Source organism: Dendropsophus ebraccatus, chromosome 2 (assembly GCF_027789765.1).
Source record: "Dendropsophus ebraccatus isolate aDenEbr1 chromosome 2, aDenEbr1.pat, whole genome shotgun sequence".
Taxonomy (NCBI): domain Eukaryota; kingdom Metazoa; phylum Chordata; class Amphibia; order Anura; family Hylidae; genus Dendropsophus; species Dendropsophus ebraccatus.
The window spans coordinates 586,306-608,253 of NC_091455.1; the positions used below are offsets into that span (position 1 = coordinate 586,306).

The 21,948-nt window shown below is 47.6% G+C and overlaps 1 protein-coding gene across 1 annotated transcript; it reads left to right on the forward strand.

The window, feature by feature from the left end:
• The first annotated feature begins 4,290 nt into the window (after positions 1–4,290).
• On the forward strand, positions 4,291–5,955 carry LOC138782884 (piggyBac transposable element-derived protein 4-like). The gene has a single exon (XM_069956825.1). The coding sequence runs from the start codon at positions 4,291–4,293 to the stop codon at positions 5,953–5,955; it is 1,665 nt and encodes a 554-aa protein (XP_069812926.1).
• The last annotated feature ends 15,993 nt before the right edge of the window (positions 5,956–21,948 follow it).

The window sequence follows — 21,948 nt, forward strand, 5'->3', positions numbered from 1 at the left end:
CCAGTCTGATCATGTGGGGGCTAGCTTTCCCGGTCTGATCATGCGGGGGCTAGCTTTCCCGGTCTGATCATGCGGGGGCTAGCTTTCCCGGTCTGATCATGCGGGGGCTAGCTTTCCCAGTCTGATCATGCGGGGGCTAGCTTTCCCGGTCTGATCATGCGGGGGCTAGCTTTCCCGGTCTGATCATGCGGGGGCTAGCTTTCCCGGTCTGATCATGCGGGGGCTAGCTTTCCCAGTCTGATCATGCGGGGGCTAGCTTTCCGGGTCTGATCATGCGGGGGCTAGCTTTCCGGGTCTGATCATGCGGGGGCTAGCTTTCCCAGTCTGATCATGAGGGGGCTAGCTTTCCCTGTCTGATCATGCGGGGGCTAGCTTTCCCAGTCTGATCATGCGGGGGCTAGCTTTCCCTGTCTGATCATGCGGGGGCTAGCTTTCCCAGTCTGATCATGTGGGGGCTAGCTTTCCCGGTCTGATCATGCGGGGGCTAGCTTTCCCGGTCTGATCATGCGGGGGCTAGCTTTCCCGGTCTGATCATGCGGGGGCTAGCTTTCCCAGTCTGATCATGCGGGGGCTAGCTTTCCCGGTCTGATCATGCGGGGGCTAGCTTTCCCGGTCTGATCATGCGGGGGCTAGCTTTCCCGGTCTGATCATGCGGGGGCTAGCTTTCCCAGTCTGATCATGCGGGGGCTAGCTTTCCGGGTCTGATCATGCGGGGGCTAGCTTTCCCTGTCTGATCATGCGGGGGCTAGCTTTCCCGGTCTGATCATGCGGGGGCTAGCTTTCCCAGTCTGATCATGCGGGGGCTAGCTTTCCCAGTCTGATCATGCGGGGGCTAGCTTTCCCGGTCTGATCATGCGGGGGCTAGCTTTCCCGGTCTGATCATGCGGGGGCTAGCTTTCCCGGTCTGATCATGCGGGGGCTAGCTTTCCCGGTCTGATCATGCGGGGGCTAGCTTTCCCGGTCTGATCATGCGGGGGCTAGCTTTCCGGGTCTGATCATGCGGGGGCTAGCTTTCCCTATCTGATCATGCGGGGGCTAGCTTTCTCGGTCTGATCACGCGGGGGCTAGCTTTCCCTATCTGATCATGCGGGGGCTAGCTTTCTCGGTCTGATCATGCGGGGGCTAGCTTTCCCTGTCTGATCATGCGGGGGCTAGCTTTCCCTGTCTGATCATGCGGGGGCTAGCTTTCCGGGTCTGATCATGCGTGGGGCTAGCTTTCCCTGTCTGATCATGCGGGGGCTAGCTTTCCCGGTCTGATCATGCGGGGGCTAGCTTTCCCTGTCTGATCATGCGGGGGCTAGCTTTCCCGGTCTGATCATGCGGGGGCTAGCTTTCCCTGTCTGATCATGCGGGGGCTAGCTTTCCGGGTCTGATCATGCGTGGGGCTAGCTTTCCCTGTCTGATCATGCGGGGGCTAGCTTTCCCTGTCTGATCATGCGGGGGCTAGCTTTCCGGGTCTGATCATGCGTGGGGCTAGCTTTCCCGGTCTGATCATGCGGGGGCTAGCTTTCCGGGTCTGATCATGCGGGGGCTAGCTTTCCCTGTCTGATCATGCGGGGGGCTAGCTTTCCCTGTCTGATCATGCGGGGGGCTAGCTTTCCCTGTCTGATCATGCGGGGGCTAGCTTTCCCTGTCTGATCATGCGGGGGCTAGCTTTCCGGGTCTGATCATGCGTGGGGCTAGCTTTCCCGGTCTGATCATGCGGGGGCTAGCTTTCCCGGTCTGCACTCATCTGACATGCTAATTAGCGAGAGCCTCCAGAGGGCGTCAAGTGTGAACAGACTCCAATTGCTCACAACAACATAACAGGGTAATATACGTGGTCTTCCCGTTTATGATTCCCCCCTGGAGAGAACCATTAACCCCTTAGGGACCGGGCCTGTTTGGCCTTAATGACCAGGCTCATTTTTCAAAATCTGACCTGTCTGACTTTATGCTCTTATAGCTCAGTGATGCTGTAACGTATGCTAGCCATTCTGAGATTGTTTTTTCGTCACATATGGCACTTTATATTAGTGGCAAAATTTGGTCACTACTTTGTGTGTTTTTTTTGTGAAAAACATCAAAATATCATGAAAAGTTTGAAAAATTTGCATTTTATGAACTTCCGAAATTCTCTGCTTCTTAAAAAAGGAAGTCATATCACATAAATGAGTTACTAAGTCACATTACCAATATGTCCTCTTTATTCTGGCATAATTTAGGGTGTTACGGGGCTTAGAAATGTATCAGCAAATTATCACATTTTCATGAAATTTCCAAAACGAATTTTTTTTAGGGGCCAGTTCTTTGTTTAAATGGATTTAGGAGGCTTGTATACTGGAAACCCCCATAAGTGACCCCATTTTTGAAACTAGACACCTTAAAGAATTAATCTAGGGGTATAATGAGCATTTTAACCCTACAGGGGCTGGAGCAAAGTATTCACAATTAGGCCATAAGAAAATCGAAAATTTTAACCCCTTAGTGACCGCCGATACGGCTTTCTACGGCGGTCACTAATGGGCTCTATTCTGCAGCCATCAGCTTTTTACGGCGATGGCTCAGAATAGAATAGCGGCGCCGGTAAGGGTCACAGCCCCCTCCTTTCAGCTACCGGAGGTAGCTGAGAGGTTGGGGCACAGTGTGGGGACAGTTATTTTAGGTCCCCGTACCGACGATCGCCGTTATACACGTTATAACGGCGACCGCCGGTAACCGCGATTACCGGCGCGCCTATAGTAAAAAAAAATGATTTTTATCTCCTCCGCCGTGAATCCACGGCAGGAGGAGATAAAAATAGTGTCCCGGAACCCCCCCCGACAGCGCGATCCCGCCGGCGGTTAACCCCCTCACCCCCAGCAGCTGTGGCACAAATCCAAGATGGCCGCCGCATGCTGCTGAACACTGTATACAAACAGCAAAGCTGTCTGTATACAGTGTGGGTGATCGGGGCACTCAGTGACCATGCTCTCCGGTACCAGGGGTACCGGAGACCATGGGGCACTGATCGGTGACCCCTGCATTCAACAGCGATCACCAGTATACACTGTATACTGGCGATCGCTGTGTCAGCCTGCTGCAAGCACTTTTTATCTCCTTTCAGCATAAGTCTTTGCTGAAAGGAGATAAAAAGTGCCCCCAACTGTGCCCCCAAAGTCTGATGTGGCCCCCTGTGGCCCCCGATCGCCCCCTGTGGCCTCCGATCTCCCCCTGTGGCCCCCGATTTCCTCCTGTGGCCCCCGATCTCCCCCCAAGTGCCCCCATGCTCCCTAAGTGCCCTCATGCCCCCAAATGTCCCCCCAAGTCCCCAGGTATGCCCAAATGCAACCCCCCCCCCCCCCCCCTCATGCCATCCAAGATGGCGATGGCTCCTTACCTCCTCCCCCTCCCCTCGGGAATCCAAAATGGCGCAGGCATGCGCAGTACAGGGAGGCAGAATGCCTCCCTGTAAATAGAAACTGCAGGGGACAATTTTCATTGGCCCCTGCTCTATGATCACTGTGATATAACCTATCACAGTGATCATAGGCTACATATTTACAAAATACAGCACAGGGGATGTGCTGTGTCTTTCTCTCCTCTCACTGTAGTTGCTTTGTGAGAGGAGAGAAAGAGCTACAATTGTATTGCTGTATTATACTGTGAAAAAACACCACACACATATATATATATTTTTTTTTGCTAGTAATTTCGCTTTTCTAATTGCGGTTACTAGCTGCGGTTTACCGCCGTATCACTTGTGATTATTTTTGCTAGTAATTTCGCTTTTCTAATTGCGGTTACTAGCTGCGGTTTACCGCCGTATCACTTGTGATTATTTTAGCTAGTAATTTCGCTTTTCTAATTGCGGTTACTAGCTGCGGTTTACCGCCGTATCACTTGTGATTATTTTAGCTAGTAATTTCGCTTTTCTAATTGCCGTTACTAGCTGCGGTTTACCGCCGTATCACTTGTGATTATTTTAGCTAGTAATTTCGCTTTTCTAATTGCGGTTACTAGCTGCGGTTTACCGCCGTATCACTTGTGATTATTTTAGCTAGTAATTTCGCTTTTCTAATTGCGGTTACTAGCTGCGGTTTACCGCCGTATCACTTGTGATTATTTTTGCTAGTAATTTCGCTTTTCTAATTGCGGTTACTAGCTGCGGTTTACCGCCGTATCACGTGATATTATTTGGTTACTAACTAAATACACCCCATAATACCCTCATATTACCTGTAATCACCCTCAGATTACCTGTAATAACCCCATATAAATATGGATCGTGCTAGGCGTAGCGTGTATACTGCACAGCAGGCATATGATCTCATGTGCTCTAGCAGCTCGGACAGTGAGACAGAGACTGCCTCAGAGGCAGAGTTTTCATCTGAGAGCGAGACGTCTTCCGTCTCTGGACCCCCCAGTCCCATGCAGGTGGGCTCAGCTGCTAGGCGTGATCCATCAGGAGCAGGGCCCAGCCATACTGTCCCTCGCTCACTGTGGGATCAGGTGGAATTATTTTCCCCCCAAATTCCCCCATTTGTGGCGACCCCTGGCATTAATGTGGATGTCTCAAATTTTAACCCTTATGATTTTTTCCATCTCTTCATAGGGGATCAGGTCCTGGAATTAATCGTCCAGCAGACCAACCTTTATGCTAGACAAGTTATCCTACAAAACCCCAGGTCTAGCTATGCCCGGGCATGGGTTCCCACCACTGTGCCCGAATTCAAAAAATTCTTGGGAATTACTCTGAATATGGGTTTAGTTAAAAAACCATCTGTACGGTCCTATTGGGCAACAAATGTGACCAACGCCACCCCCGTCTTTGCAGCGGTTATGAATCGTACACGCTACGAGGCCATAATGCGCTTTATGCACTTTACAGATAATTCCCTGATTCCCCCCAGAAGTGACCCAGCCTATGATAGGCTTTGCAAACTGAGACCCCTTCTTTCCCTTCTTCAGCATTCTTTTTTTAACCTCTATACCCCCTCTCTAAACTTGTCTGTAGACGAGTCCCTTATGAGTTTTAAGGGCCGTCTATCCTTTCGGCAGTATATACCTTCCAAAAGAGCCCGTTATGGTGTTAAGCTCTATAAAATTTGCGAGAGCTCTACGGGCTACACCTGTGGCTTTTTTATATATGAGGGCAGGGACCGCCACCTCAACCCCCCCGGCTGCCCAGAAGGAATTGGCATCAATGGGAAGATTGTCTGGCAGCTCATGGAGCCCTACCTACAAAAGGGCTATCATGTCTATACAGACAATTATTATACTAGTGTACCCCTTTATAAAGCACTCCATGAAGCCAACACAGGTGCCTGTGGGACTGTTCGTAAGAACAGGACTGGTCTCCCACAGCAGCTGGTGTCATGGCGATTGGCGAAGGGACAGTCACTTTCATTTGCAACTGACCAACTGCTGGCAGTTAAATGGAGCGACAAGAAGGAGGTCATCTTGCTGACTACTGTGCATACGAGCACCACAGTGGCAGTCACAGAGAGGGGATCCACCACACAGAAACACAAACCATTATGTGTGATGGATTACAATGTGCACATGGGGGGGGTGGACTTATCAGACCAAGTCTTACAGCCCTATTTGGTCAAGCGAAAAAATAAGGCTTGGTACAAGAAGGTAGCCATCTACCTCATCCAGATGGCTACATACAACAGCTACGTGCTCTATAAAAGACAAGGATCACTCAGCTTTCTTCAATATCAGGAGAAAGTTGTTGAGCATCTGATGTTTGAGGAACCCCCTTCTGCAGACACCTTTCAGTCTGAGAATGTTGAGCGGCTCACTGGGCGCCACTTCCCTCACCATGTCCCTGAAACCCCAAACAAAAAATACCCCCAAAAGAGGTGCCGGGTGTGCCGTAAACATGGTATAAGGCGGGAGACCCGGTTTTATTGCCCCATGTGTCCCTCTGAACCAGGCCTATGTGTGTATCCCTGTTTTGAAAAATACCACACCATTGTCAATTATTAATTTTAACAAAAATGCCAAACAAAACTGGGATGGGGGCATTCTTTTAGGTAATCAATTTCATTTATTCCAATTTTTTGCTTGAGTTTATGGGCTTTCCAAGGGAGGGAGGGATTCTTATGGTGAGGTTGTATTTTATTTTATTTCTATTTTTCAGACTGTAAAATTAATTTTACCATTCACTTTAATTTTCCAATTTCACTTTTATTACTCTAAACTTCTTAATTAATTCCAGGACTTAATCACTCACTCACCTATATGACAAATTATTGTGCAGAAGACAACATCTGTCTATTTCAAATAAGGAACCCCCCCACAAGTGTTCTTGTACTAAAAATTAAATGCGGCCCCAGCATTTGGAAGTAGATAAATCCAACAAATGTGGCCATGCCGCCTCTGCATTGAATTATTTTTTTCACATGACTATGTCTTGCCACATAGAGCTGTGACATTCTTACTGCTGTACCATGATAAGGGCATGATTTTTGGAGGATCTACAGTAATCTAGATATTCCTTACCAATACACCATGGGCTATGTAACAATTTTGTTCAGATTTTAACTGGACATCATACAGACTAGACTAGACTTAAAAAAATATGAAAAAATAAATTGGGATAGTAGTCCTTTACTGTTCATACAATGGTTTTGGACACTGCTCCTATGTATACTTGAAGCGACTGGTTATTTGGCGAACTTAGCAGTTTCTACCTTGCGGCAGGAACTTGCTAGGTTTACCGCATCACTTGGCATGTTTGTCCTTCATAAAAGGATTGACATTGCTAAAGAGATTTACAACTGGTCACTTAAAAAAATACCTTTCATGACAGCCCTGTAGGTGTTCTGTTCTCTTGTAAGCAGCCTCGAGTTTGCAACATAGCTGGATACATTTTCCACAATTTTTTTTGTGATGCCCGTCACGCCAGTACATTGTATGTTTTTCCTCTATTTTATATCTGAACATTGTCATGGCACAGCTGTTGAACGTCAGTTATTTATTTCATATATATATATATATATATATATATATATATATATATATATATAATATTTTTTTTATTTTTTTTTTAACAAGGCATAGTCATATGTACCTAGATGTGTTTTTGATCATGTTGGCACCTCAAGAAAATAAGAAACAGAAAATGATTTAGTTAAAAATAGCTTTTCATTGAAAATGCAAAATGGCGCTCCCATCCTTCTGAGTCCTGGTGCATGCCCAAACAGTGGTTTATGCCCACATATAAGGTACCGTTGGACTCTGCACAACGTGCCTTACAAATTACAGGGGTATTTTTTGTCTCCTGTTCCTTGTGAAATGAAAAAAAAAATAAAAAAAATCACATATAATTGAAATAAAAGTTTTTTTTATTGTTACAGCCTAATAATAAATGCTCTCCTCAAGCACCTGGAGGGTCAAAATACTCACTAGGCCACTAAACAAATTCTTTGAGGGGTGTAGTTTCCTAGATGGGGTCAATTGTAGGGGATTTTTACATAACTGATACTACAGAGCTCTTCAAATGTGACATGGTGCTTGTAAGATAGTTCTACAAATTCTCAACTGAAAATGGCGCTCCTATTCTTCTGAGTCCTGCTGTGTGCCCAAACAGTGGTTTATGCCCACATATGGGGTACCGTTGGATTCCGCACAACCTGCGGAACAAATTTTGTGGTGTTTTTTCTCTCTTGTTCCTTGCGAAATGTAAATTTTTTTAACTAAATGAACACGTAATTGAAAAAAAAATGGTTTTTCATTGTTACATCCTAACGCTGAATACTTTCTTCCAGCACCTGTAGGGTTAAAATGCTCACTATACCCCTAGATGAATTCTCCCAGGGGTCTATTTTCCAAAATGGGGTCACTTGTGGGGGGGTTCCACTCTTCTAGCACTACAGAGGCACTACAAGTGCACATGGCACTCAGATACTTTTTCTTCAAAATCTGCACTGAAAATGCTAAATGGCGCTCCCATCCTTCTGAGTCCTGCTGTGTGCCCAAAAAGTGGTTTATGCCCACATATGGGGTACCGTTGGATTCCGCACAACCTGCGGAACAAATTTTGTGGTGTTTTTTCTCTCTTGTTCCTTGCGAAATGTAAAGATTTTTAACTAAATGAACACGTAATTGCAAAAATAATTTTTTTTCATTGTTACATCCTAATTGCTGAATAATTTCTTCCAGCACATGAAGGGTCAAAATGCTCACTGTACCCCTCTATGAATTCTTTGAGGGGTCTATTTTCTAAAATGGGGTCACTTGTGGGGGTTCCTAGCATTTCAGTCTCTTGGATCCTCTTCAGAAATGAACTGGTACCTAGAAAAATTGCGTTTTTGAAAATTTGATAATTTGCTGATAAACTTCAAAGCCCTGTAACACCCTAAAAAAGTAACATATGTTTTTGAAATGGTTCTTCAATAAAGTAGACATATTGGTATTGAGACTTAGTAACTAATTTATGTTATATGACTTTCTTTTTTAGAAGCAGATAATTTTAAAGTTTGTAAAATGCTAATTTTTTCAATTTTTTCATGATATTTTGATGTTTTTCACAAAAAACACAAAAGACAGTGACCAAATTTTTCCTCTAACTTAAAGTACAATATGTAACGAAAAAACAATCTCAGAATCGCTAGAATACGTTAAAGCATCACTGAGCTATAAGCGCATAAAGTGAGACAGGTCAAATTTTGAAAAATGAGCCTGGTCATTAAGGCTCAAACTAGCTGCAGCACAAAGGGGTTAATTTTCCAATAATATATATGTTTAGATTAAAGTTTCTCATTTTCAAAAGGAACATGAGAAAAAAAGCTCCCCAAAATCTGTAACGCAGGTTCTCCTGAGTAGAACGGTACAATTAGCATTTTCAGTGCAGATTTTTCTGAAGAAGTTTCTGAGCGCCAGGTGCGTTTGCAGCGCCCCTGTAGTGGCAGCGGAGTAAAATCTCCCAATAAGTCACCCCATTTAGGAAAGTACACCCCTCAAAGAATTCATCTTGGGGTGCGGTGAGTGGTTTGACCCCACAGGTATTAGAGGAAAGTATTCAAAATAAGACAGTAAAAATGAAAAACTTGAATTTTTCCAATAATATGTTGGTTTAGTAAAAAATTTCTGAATTTCACGAGGAATGGGAGAGAAAACGTACCCCAAAATCTGTAACGCAGGTTCTCCTGAGTAGAATGGTACCCCATATGTGGACATAAACCACAGAATGGGCACACAGCCGGGCTCAGAAGGGAAGGAGCGCCAATTTGCTGGAGCAAAACCGCAGCTAGTAATGGTTATTAGAATAGCGCAGTTACTAAAATACAATAAAAAATGAGATTACAGGTAATGTGGGGTGGTTACGGGCAGTCTGGGGTGGTTATGGGCAACCTGAGGTGGTTACGGACAGTCTGGAGGTGGTTACGGACAGTCTGGAGGTGGTTACGGGTAATCTGGAGGTGGTTACGGGCAACCTGCGGCGGTTACGGCAACCTGCGGTGGTAACCGGCAACTTGCGGTGGTAACAGGCAACGTGGGGTGGTTACGGATAAACTGAAGCGCTTATAGGTAATCTGGGATGGGTACATGTAATTTGGGGTGGTTACAGACAATCTGGAGAGGGTCACTGGCAATTTGGGGTGGTTACGGGCAACGTGCAGTGGTTAGAGGCAACGTGCGGTGGTCAGGGGCAACATGCAGTGGTCAGGGGCAACGTGCGGTGGTCAGGGGCAACATGCAGTGGTCAGGGGCAACGTGCGGTGGTCAGGGGCAACGTGCGGTGGTCAGGGGCAATGTGCGGTGGTCAGTGGCAATGTGGGGTGCTTAGAGGCAGCGTGCGGTGGTCAGGGGCAACGTGCGGTGGTCAGGGGCAATGTGCGGTGGTTAGAGGCAACGTGCGGTGGTTAGAGGCAGCGTGCGGTGGTCAGGGGCAAGGTGCGGTTGTTAGAGGCAACGTGCGGTGGTCAGGGGCAAAGTGCGGTGGTCAGGGGCAACGTGCGGTGGTCAGGGGCAATGTGCGGTGGTCAGGGGCAACGTGCGGTGGTCAGGGGCAACGTGCGGTGGTTAGAGGCAACGTGCGGTGGTCAGGGGCAACGTGCGGTGGTTAGAGGCAACGTGCGCTGGTTAGAGGCAACGTGCGCTGGTTAGAGGGAACGTGCGCTGGTTAGAGGGAACGTGCGCTGGTTAGAGGCAACGTGCGCTGGTTAGAGGGAACGTGCGCTGGTTAGAGGCAATGTGCGCTGGTTAGAGGCAATGTGCGCTGGTTAGAGGCAATGTGCGCTGGTTAGAGGCAATGTGCGCTGGTTAGAGGCAATGTGCGCTGGTTAGAGGCAATGTGCGCTGGTTAGAGGCAATGTGCGCTGGTTAGAGGCAATGTGCGCTGGTTAGAGGCAATGTGCGCTGGTTAGAGGCAATGTGCGCTGGTTAGAGGGAACGTGCGCTGGTTAGAGGGAACGTGTGGTGGTCAGTGGCAACGTGCGCTGGTTAGAGGCAATGTGCGCTGGTTAGAGGCAACGTGCGCTGGTTAGAGGGAACGTGCGCTGGTTAGAGGCAACGTGCGCTGGTTAGAGGCAATGTGCGCTGGTTAGAGGCAATGTGCGCTGGTTAGAGGCAATGTGCGCTGGTTAGAGGCAATGTGCGCTGGTTAGAGGCAACGTGCGCTGGTTAGAGGGAACGTGCGCTGGTTAGAGGGAACGTGTGGTGGTCAGTGGCAACGTGGGGTGGTTAGAGGCAACGTGCGGTGGTCAGGGGCAGCATGCGGTCGTCAGTGGCAACGTGGGGTGGTTAGAGGGAACGTGCGGTGGTTAGAGGGAACGTGCGCTGGTTAGAGGGAACGTGCGCTGGTTAGAGGCAATGTGCGCTGGTTAGAGGCAACGTGCGCTGGTTAGAGGGAACGTGCGCTGGTTAGAGGGAACGTGCGGTGGTCAGTGGCAACGTGAGGTGGTCAGAGGCAGCGTGCGGTAGTTACGGGCAATCTGGAGGGGGTCACTGGCAATTTGGGGTGGTTACGGTCAAGGTGTGGTGGTTATGGGCAACGTGCAGTGGTTACATGTAGTCTGGCGTGTTTACAGGCAACCTGCGGCGGTTACGGGCAAACTAGGGCGGTTACGGGCAACCTGTGGTGGTTACGGGTAATCTGGGAGTAAACCGCAATTATTACTATAATAAAAAGTGTGTTTTATTTTATTTGTATGTTTTTCACTTTTTCACATTTACACTTTTTCACTTGTGCTTTTTCCACTTTCATTTTCACTGTATTACTATGATTTCTGTAATATTTTCTATCACAGTAATCATAGTTTAGTGACAGAGACCAAATTGGTCTCTGTCACTTTAAATTTTCAGAGCTAACTGCTTCTGACGCGCATGCGCACATCAGAAGCAGTCAGGACGTCGAGGAGGACGGAGCTCCCTGGATCAGGTAATGTATGTGGGGAAGGGGGGGCGACTTACTGACACTTTTTATCCCCTGTCACCAATGATTTATGGTGACGGGATAAAAAGTGCCGGCAGCACTGGGAACAGGCGATCAGCGGTATATAGTATATACCGCCGATCGCCTGTTCCGGGACCCCACAGGGGGGTCCCCGATCACTGCCCCATGCTCTCCGCTACCTCCGGTGGCGGAGAGCATGGCTGTTTCATTAATTTTTTTATTTCCATCGCTGCGAACAAACATCGTTTGTTCGCAGCGATGGGGGGCGGCCATCTTGGATGTGATGGCCGCCCAGGGGGGGGCTGATCTGGGGTCTGATTTACACTTATTTCATCTCCCCCCACCGTGGATTCACGGTGGGGGGAGATGAAATGCAGCTGCGGCGCCGGTACTGGCGGATCGCCGCTATAACGGAAATAGCGGCGATCCGCCAGTATCGGGGGGGGACACGGAACGGCCAGGGGGAGCATCAGTAGTGGCGGCAGGAGGAGGCAACATGCCACAGCCCCCTCCCGCGGCCTGATCGCCTCCCAAACCACAAATCTCCCCATAGACGCTGCGGTCGCATTGACCGCGGCGTCTATGGGGTTAACTGCCCGGGGGGAGCGCGGCTCCCCTCCGGGCAGAGGCAGCGGGAGGAAGCGGTGTGGTACTGCCTCCTCCCACTGCCCGATCTCACCTAGGGACAGCGGGGGGAGGCAGGGAAAGCATGACGTTTGGGAAACGTCATGTTGCGGCAAGGGGGTAAGAAGCGGCACATTGTAGAGGAGGAGGTCACATTGTAGAAGAGGAGGTCACATTGTAGAAGAGGAGGTCACATTGTAGAGGAGGTCACATTGTAGAAGAGGAGGTCACATTGTAGAGGAGGTCACATTGTAGAGGAGGTCACATTGTAGAGGAGGTCACATTGTAGAGGAGGTCACATTGTAGAGGAGGTCACATTGTAGAGGAGGTCACATTGTAGAGGAGGAGGTCACATTGTAGAGGAGGTCACATTGTAGAGGAGGTCACATTGTAGAAGAGGAGGTCACATTGTAGAAGAGGAGGTCACATTGTAGAAGAGGAGGTCACATTGTAGAAGAGGAGGTCACATTGTAGAAGAGGAGGTCACATTGTAGAGGAGGTCACATTGTAGAGGAGGTCACATTGTAGAAGAGGAGGTCACATTGTAGAGGAGGTCACATTGTAGAGGAGGAGGTCACATTGTAGAAGAGGAGGTCACATTGTAGAAGAGGAGGTCACATTGTAGAAGAGGAGGTCACATTGTAGAGGAGGTCACATTGTAGAAGAGGAGGTCACATTGTAGAAGAGGAGGTCACATTGTAGAGGAGAAACAGATTGCTGAACTCAGGAAGACCAGCCAAATGACAACACTGCCGGCTGCTAATGAAAGCGCTCAATGCAGTGAAGTCCTAGGTGCATTGCCCCCTGGGAAACATGAGTATGCAAAAGAGGAGTCAGTGGAGCCTCATTGAAGAGTCTCAAAACACAGGACTAGCCAGATATCCCTCCGGGAAGGACCCAGCCAAGTGGCAGCTCCTGTTAGGAAACCACCAAATCCACCATATTAAGTGGCCCTATAAGTCAGTGTAATGACAAGGGATAAACCAAGGCTAGGTAACCATCCACATAGAGCTGTTTCGGGGTGTTGCCCCTCATCAGTGTGGAGCAGGATTCTGGCTAGGTGGGAGCAATGCCTAGTAGAGCCATAAGAGAAACAGATTGCTGAATATGGATATCTGGCTAGTCCTGTGTTTTGAGACTCTTCAATGAGGCTCCACTGACTCCTCTTTTGCATACTCATGTTTCCCAGGGGGCAATGCACCTAGGACTTCACTACATTGAGCGCTTTCATTAGCAGCCGGCAGTGTTGTCATTTGGCTGTTCTCCCTGAGTTCAGCAATCTGTTTCTCTTATGGCTCTACTAGGCATTGCTCCCACCTAGCCAGAATCCTGCTCCACACTGATGAGGGGCAACACCCCGAAACAGCTCTATGTGGATGGTTACCTGGCCTTGGTTTATCCCTGGTCATTACACTGACTTATAGGGCCACTTAATATGGTGGATTTGGTGGTTTCCTAACAGAAGCCGCCCCTTGGCTGGGTCCTTCCCGGAGGGATATCTGGCTAGTCCTGTGTTTTGAGACTCTTCAATGAGGCTCCACTGACTCCTCTTTTGCATACATTGTAGAGGAGGTCACATTGTAGAGGAGGTCACATTGCTGAGCGCCCCACAGTGACATCTACACCCACTCACAACATTAGGGACCTACTAGGCCATGGGAGACTTAACAAACAGAATCCACAAAAAGAGGGGTCAGGGCTCACATCCAGGTCAGCTAAGGGTCATGGCTCACATCCAGGTCAGCGAAGGGTCAGGGCTCACATCCAGGTCAGCGAAGGGTCATGGCTCACATCCAGGTCAGCTAAGGGTCATGGCTCACATCCAGGTCAGCGAAGGGTCAGGGCTCACATCCAGGTCAGCGAAGGGTCATGGCTCACATCCAGGTCAGCTAAGGGTCATGGCTCACATCCAGGTCAGCTAAGGGTCAGGGCTCACATCCAGGTCAGCGAAGGGTCATGGCTCACATCCAGGTCAGCGAAGGGTCATGGCTCACATCCAGGTCAACGAAGGGTCATGGCTCACATCCAGGTCAGCGAAGGGTCATGGCTCACATCCAGGTCAGCGAAGGGTCATGGCTCACATCCAGGTCAGCTAAGGGTCATGGCTCACATCCAGGTCAGCTAAGGGTCATGGCTCACATCCAGGTCAGCGAAGGGTCATGGCTCACATCCAGGTCAGCGAAGGGTCATGGCTCACATCCAGGTCAGCGAAGGGTCATGGCTCACATCCAGGTCAGCGAAGGGTCATGGCTCACATCCAGGTCAGCGAAGGGTCATGGCTCACATCCAGGTTAGCGAAGGGTCATGGCTCACATCCAGGTCAGCGAAGGGTCATGGCTCACATCCAGGTCAGCGAAGGGTCATGGCTCACATCCAGGTCAGCGAAGGGTCATGGCTCACATCCAGGTCAGCGAAGGGTCATGGCTCACATCCAGGTCAGCGAAGGGTCATGGCTCACATCCAGGTCAGCGAAGGGTCATGGCTCACATCCAGGTCAGCGAAGGGTCATGGCTCACATCCAGGTCAGCGAAGGGTCATGGCTCACATCCAGGTCAGCGAAGGGTCATGGCTCACATCCAGGTCAGCGAAGGGTCAGGGCTCACATCCAGGTGAGCGAAGGGTCATGGCTCACATCCAGGTCAGCGAAGGGTCAGGGCTCACATCCAGGTCAGCGAAGGGTCATGGCTCACATCCAGGTCAGCGAAGGGTCATGGCTCACATCCAGGTCAGCTAAGGGTCAGGGCTCACATCCAGGTCAGCCAAAGGTCATGGCTCACATCCAGGTCAGCGAAGGGTCATGGCTCACATCCAGGTCAGCGAAGGGTCATGGCTCACATCCAGGTCAGCGAAGGGTCAGGGCTCACATCCAGGTCAGCGAAGGGTCATGGCTCACATCCAGGTCAGCCAAGGGTCATGGCTCACATCCAGGTCAGCTAAGGGTCATGGCTCACATCCAGGTCAGCGAAGGGTCATGGCTCACATCCAGGTCAGCGAAGGGTCATGGCTCACATCCAGGTCAGCGAAGGGTCATGGCTCACTTCCAGGTCAGCGAAGGGTCATGGCTCACGTCCAGGTCAGCGAAGGGTCATGGCTCACGTCCAGGTCAGCGAAGGGTCATGGCTCACGTCCAGGTCAGCGAAGGGTCATGGCTCACGTCCAGGTCAGCGAAGGGTCATGGCTCACGTCCAGGTCAGCGAAGGGTCATGGCTCACGTCCAGGTCAGCGAAGGGTCATGGCTCACGTCCAGGTCAGCGAAGGGTCATGGCTCACGTCCAGGTCAGCGAAGGGTCAGGGCTCACATCCAGGTCAGCGAAGGGTCAGGGCTCACATCCAGGTCAGCGAAGGGTCATGGCTCACATCCAGGTCAGCGAAGGGTCATGGCTCACATCCAGGTCAGCGAAGGGTCAGGGCTCACATCCAGGTCAGCGAAGGGTAATTAAGTGTGGCCATTGCCACTACTGCAGATCACTAAATAGTGGTAGATCCATTATACTAGGTGGCCATGAACATGTGCTTAATGACTGTATGACATGCAAAACAGGGAAGGAGCAGACTCTGAGAGCATGTCAGATGAGTGCAGACAGGGAAAGCTAGCCCCCGCATGATCAGACTGGGAAAGCTAGCCCCCGCATGATCAGACCCGGAAAGCTAGCCCCCGCATGATCAGAGCGGGAAAGCTAGCCCCCGCATGATCAGACAGGGAAAGCTAGCCCCCGCATGATCAGACTGGGAAAGCTAGCCCCCGCATGATCAGACCGGGAAAGCTAGCCCCCGCATGATCAGACCGGGAAAGCTAGCCCCCGCATGATCAGACCGGGAAAGCTAGCCCCCGCATGATCAGACAGGGAAAGCTAGCCCCCGCATGATCAGACCGGGAAAGTTAGCCCCCGCATGATCAGACTGGGAAAGCTAGCCCCCGCATGATCAGACCGGGAAAGTTAGCCCCCGCATGATCATACTGGGAAAGCTAGCCCCCGCATGATCAGACTGGGAAAGCTAGCCCCCCGCATGATCAGACTGGGAAAGCTAGCCCCCGCATGATCAGACTGGGAAAGCTAGCCCCCGCATGATCAGACCGGGAAAGCTAGCCCCCGCATGATCAGACTGGGAAAGCTAGCCCCCGCATGATCAGACCGGGAAAGCTAGCCCCCGCATGATCAGACCGAGAAAGCTAGCCCCCGCATGATCATACTGGGAAAGCTAGCCCCCGCATGATCAGACTGGGAAAGCTAGCCCCCGCATGATCAGACTGGGAAAGCTAGCCCCCGCATGATCAGACCGGGAAAGCTAGCCCCCGCATGATCAGACTGGGAAAGCTAGCCCCCGCATGATCAGACCGGGAAAGCTAGCCCCCGCATGATCAGACCGGGAAAGTTAGCCCCCGTATGATCAGACACATTCAGCAGGAACATGATGGCGATTCCTCACACTCAGGGTGGTATTACACGGAACGATAATCGTCCGAATTGGCCCGATTCGGCCGATTATCGCTCCGTGTAATAAATGCAACGATCAGCTGATGACAACGATCATCGGCTGATCGTTGATATAGGTTAGAACCTATTTTCGTCGGGCGCCGACCGCGCACCGCTGCGTGTAATAGCGGTGCGTGGCCGGCGACTAACGATATACATTACCCATCCACGTTCCAGGGCTGCTCCTGCCGTCCGCTTCTCCCTGCGTCCCGCGCGCTCTAGCGTCACAGAGGCCTGTCAGCTGATAGGCTGTGAGCGGCCTATCAGCTGACAGGCCTCTGTGACGCTAGAGAGCGCGCGGGACCCCCGGGAGAAGCGGACACAGGAGCAGCCCTGGAACGTGGATGGGTAATGTATGCCAGTTTAGCAAGGGCTGCAAGGACATCGGTAACGATGTCCTTGCAGCTCTTGTCAAACGATTATCGGGCCGTGTAATAGGTCCAGTAAACGAGCAACGATCTAGCAGATCGCTGCTCGTTTACAGGTATTATCGGGCCCTGCTCGGCCCGTGTAAGACCACCCTTATGGAGGGTTATGGATTCTCCCTCCCCCAATAGGTGGGGGTGATAGAAAGCGCTTGGCGCCCTGGCTCTTAATACTGGTAGTGATGTGAATACTGCCCTATGTGAGTCCCTATATCCGGATATGCTAGCCAGGGTCATTTCTACTTTATTTTTATTGATGTTTGTTTGTCACTCACATTGTTTGATAAAGTTGCACACATGAAAGGAAGTGAGGTAGCAGTCACATGAGGGTTGGTCACCCACCTTGTCTCCCCCGCTCCCGATGGTCTGAACACACTGCTGGTGAGTGCCGCCTTTTACCCTTATTCATTGTATATACTATCCGTATACTGCAGGGCGAGTGACACTATAGAGGATTAGGTAAGTGTGAGTTCAACTGCTAGTGACTTGGCGAGGTTAACCTATGGAGTGTCTGTACCCTACAGACTGGAGTATAAATAAGAAGTAAAAGAAAAGTATAGGTCCTCAAGACAAGTCAGAGAATAATGTCGTGTGATGATTGAAATAGTAATTGATAAACAATAGACGGTCCGAGAGAAGAATAAACTAAATAACACTTTACTTGATAAGTAAAAATAATGAGTTAAAAATTATGGTACCATAACCAATCTGTATAGAAAGTGAAACAATCAAATATAAAATCATATATAAAGACATGTATAAAAAACCATTTGACCCTAATATAGCAAATATATGCAAATCCAAGCAAGAAATAAGCACTGATGTGCAGTAATATACAATAATAAAAACAATAATTAAATGATTATTGAATCATGATGAGCACTAATGGGCAAACGGGCAATATGCAAAGTTTGAGTGAGTCCTGGATATGTGGCTCATCCGTAAAGTTCATCAATATGTAAAGATGGGGTGAATTATCGGACTGTATACACTGCAGTTGCTTATATGGATGGTGGTATAAAAGCAGCCGCGGTGTATATGTTCAATCAGCAGAGTTCATCCATAGAAATCTATTAGGGATCGATGGTCCGTGCTGATGTGCCTTAGCTGGCAATATGTATAGTTCTTTGCGGTGAGTGTGCAAGATCGGGTTTTAGCGATTTAGCTATCACGCTTGTAGAGTTAGCGTACCTGCACGTGGTGATGTGGTAAAAGATTGTATGGTGTGTGTAACACCTCTCACCCGTCTTGCGAGCTGGGGATTCTCGGAGCGGTGGTCCCTTGTGCGGTATGACGCTGGAAGCGTGTGCCGCGCTCAGCCGTGGTTCAAATACAGATCGGAGCTCCGGTCATGCGCAATGATTGATGTTGCCCGCGGGACCTCGTGGTGAGAATTGGCGCCAAATCCGAGTTTGAATGGCTTGTAGTATGGTAAGCCAGTTAAAGAGTATTTAAAAATGTTAGCATGCTAAATATGGATAGATCAGAATAATCTATATAGCTGGACGCGTTTCGATACTTTCTTAGTATCTTTCTCAACAGCAAAAGTGGTAATGGTGTGGTCCCAGTTTTGGTGGATATATATACAAGGTGCACTGCTGATGATTGATTAAGTTCAATTGTTCTCTAATGGTTATCCGAGTCAGGTGTTAATTGCATTGCCTCTTACTTAGGAAGCAGGACATTTGTCAACTGTTGGGTTTTTTTTATTGCATCATAGGTATAAATTGAGCCTGAGATGATAAGGCGATGAGGGCATAATAGAACACCCGATAGTTGTAGCAGAAAAATTTTACATGTTATACAAAAAGAATTTACATGTTATACAAAAAGAAAAAATAAATAAACAGAAAGAATAAACATAATGACATATAAGATGATAACAATATTGTATATTATCAGATAGGATACAACAAGTAGAATACAAAAAATACAAAATAATATAAAAAATAATATAAGAAGTAACTATATTAGTACACAAGATAATAATGATAATGATACTGGTAAATGTTCTGATATAGAGCGTATGTCATTGCATGCATAATGCATATCATAGACCTAGTTGTGTCTGGAAATGAAATAAAACGAACTAATAAGGTTAGTCTTACGCTATTATAGTATGTTGGGTGACAGAATTGGTGGTGAATCTATAGAGAGAGACCCCTAGGGATCAATCCCTATTAAGTTGATAACTGTACATGTAGATGTTGATATTTCATTATGTTGAGTGGTGTAGAAATCTTATATGTCATTATGTTTATTCTTTCTGTTTATTTATTTTTTCTTTTTGTATAACATGTAAATTCTTTTTGTATAACATGTAAAATTTTTCTGCTACAACTATCGGGTGTTCTATTATGCCCTCATCGCCTTATCATCTCAGGCTCAATTTATACCTATGATGCAATAAAAAAAACCCAACAGTTGACAAATGTCCTGCTTCCTAAGTAAGAGGCAATGCAATTAACACCTGACTCGGATAACCATTAGGGAACAATTGAACTTAATCAATCATCAGCAGTGCACCTTGTATATATATCCACCAAAACTGGGACCACACCATTACCACTTTTGCTGTTGAGAAAGATACTAAGAAAGTATCGAAACGCGTCCAGCTATATAGATTATTCTGATCTATCCATATTTAGCATGCTAACATTTTTAAATACTCTTTAACTGGCTTACCATACTACAAGCCATTCAAACTCGGATTTGGTGCCAATTCTCACCACGAGGTCCCGCGGGCAACATCAATCATTGCGCATGACCGGAGCTCCGATCTGTATTTGAACCACGGCTGAGCGCGGCACACGCTTCCAGCGTCATACCGCACAAGGGACCACCGCTCCGAGAATCCCCAGCTCGCAAGACGGGTGAGAGGTGTTACACACACCATACAATCTTTTACCACATCACCACGTGCAGGTACGCTAACTCTACAAGCGTGATAGCTAAATCGCTAAAACCCGATCTTGCACACTCACCGCAAAGAACTATACATATTGCCAGCTAAGGCACATCAGCACGGACCATCGATCCCTAATAGATTTCTATGGATGAACTCTGCTGATTGAACATATACACCGCGGCTGCTTTTATACCACCATCCATATAAGCAACTGCAGTGTATACAGTCCGATAATTCACCCCATCTTTACATATTGATGAACTTTACGGATGAGCCACATATCCAGGACTCACTCAAACTTTGCATATTGCCCGTTTGCCCATTAGTGCTCATCATGATTCAATAATCATTTAATTATTGTTTTTATTATTGTATATTACTGCACATCAGTGCTTATTTCTTGCTTGGATTTGCATATATTTGCTATATTAGGGTCAAATGGTTTTTTATACATGTCTTTATATATGATTTTATATTTGATTGTTTCACTTTCTATACTGATTGGTTATGGTACCATAATTTTTAACTCATTATTTTTACTTATCAAGTAAAGTGTTATTTAGTTTATTCTTCTCTCGGACCGTCTATTGTTTATCAATTACTATTTCAATCATCACACGACATTATTCTCTGACTTGTCTTGAGGACCTATACTTTTCTTTTACTTCCGAGTGACACTATATACTATCTATATACTGCTGGTGAGTGCCGCCTTTTATCCTTTATTCATTGTTCATACTATCCGTATACTGCAGGGCGAGTGACACTATATACTATCCGTATACTGCAGGGCGAGTGACACTATATACTATCTATATTCTGCAGGGGGAGTGACACTATCTGTATACTATCTATATATTGTCTATATACTGCACGGCGAGTGACACTATATACTATCTATATTCTGCAGGGCGAGTGACACTATCCATATACTATCTATATACTGCAGGGCGAGTGACACTATCCATATACTATCTATATACTGCAGGGCGAGTGACACTATCCATATACTATCTATATACTGCAGGGCGAGTGACACTATCCATATACTATCTATATACTGCAGGGCGAGTGACACTATCTGTATACTATCTATATATTGCAGGGCGAGTGACACTATCCATATACTATATACTGCAGGGCGAGTGACACTATATACTATCTATATACTGCAGGGCGAGTGACACTATATACTATCTATATACTGCAGGGCGAGTGACACTATCTGTATACTATCTATATACTGCAGGGCGAGTGACACTATCCATATACTATATACTGCAGGGCGAGTGACACTATATACTATCTATATACTGCAGGGCGAGTGACACTATATACTATCTATATACTGCAGGGCGAGTGACACTATCTGTATACTATCTATATACTGCAGGGCGAGTGACACTATCCATATACTATATACTGCAGGGCGAGTGACACTATATACTATCTTTATACTGCTGGTGAGTGACACTATCCATATACTATCTATATACTGCAGGGCGAGTGACACTATCCATATACTATCTATATACTGCAGGGCGAGTGACACTATCTGTATACTATCTATATACTGCAGGGCGAGTGACACTATCCATATACTATCTATATACTGCAGGGCGAGTGACACTATCCATATACTATCTATATACTGCAGGGCGAGTGACACTATATACTATCCGTATACTGCACGGCGAGTGACACTATATACTATCTATATTCTGCAGGGGGAGTGACACTATCTGTATACTATCTATATACTGCAGGGCGAGTGACACTATCCATATACTATATACTGCAGGGCGAGTGACACTATCCATATACTATATACTGCAGGGCGAGTGACATTATCCATATACTATCTATATACTGCAGGGCGAGTGACACTATCCATATACTATCTATATACTGCAGGGCGAGGGACACTATATACTATCTATATACTTCTGGTGAGTGACACTATATACTATCTGTATACTATCTATATACTGCAGGGCGAGTGACACTATCCATATACTATCTATATACTGCAGGGCGAGTGACACTATCTGTATACTATCTATATACTGCAGGGCGAGTGACACTATCCATATACTATATACTGCAGGGCGAGTGACACTATCCATATACTATATACTGCAGGGCGAG

What these genes read in the sequence shown, in the direction of transcription:
- LOC138782884 (XM_069956825.1), top strand. Translation starts at nt 4,291, where the DNA reads ATGTGCTCTAGCAGCTCGGACAGTGAGACAGAGACTGCCTCAGAGGCA.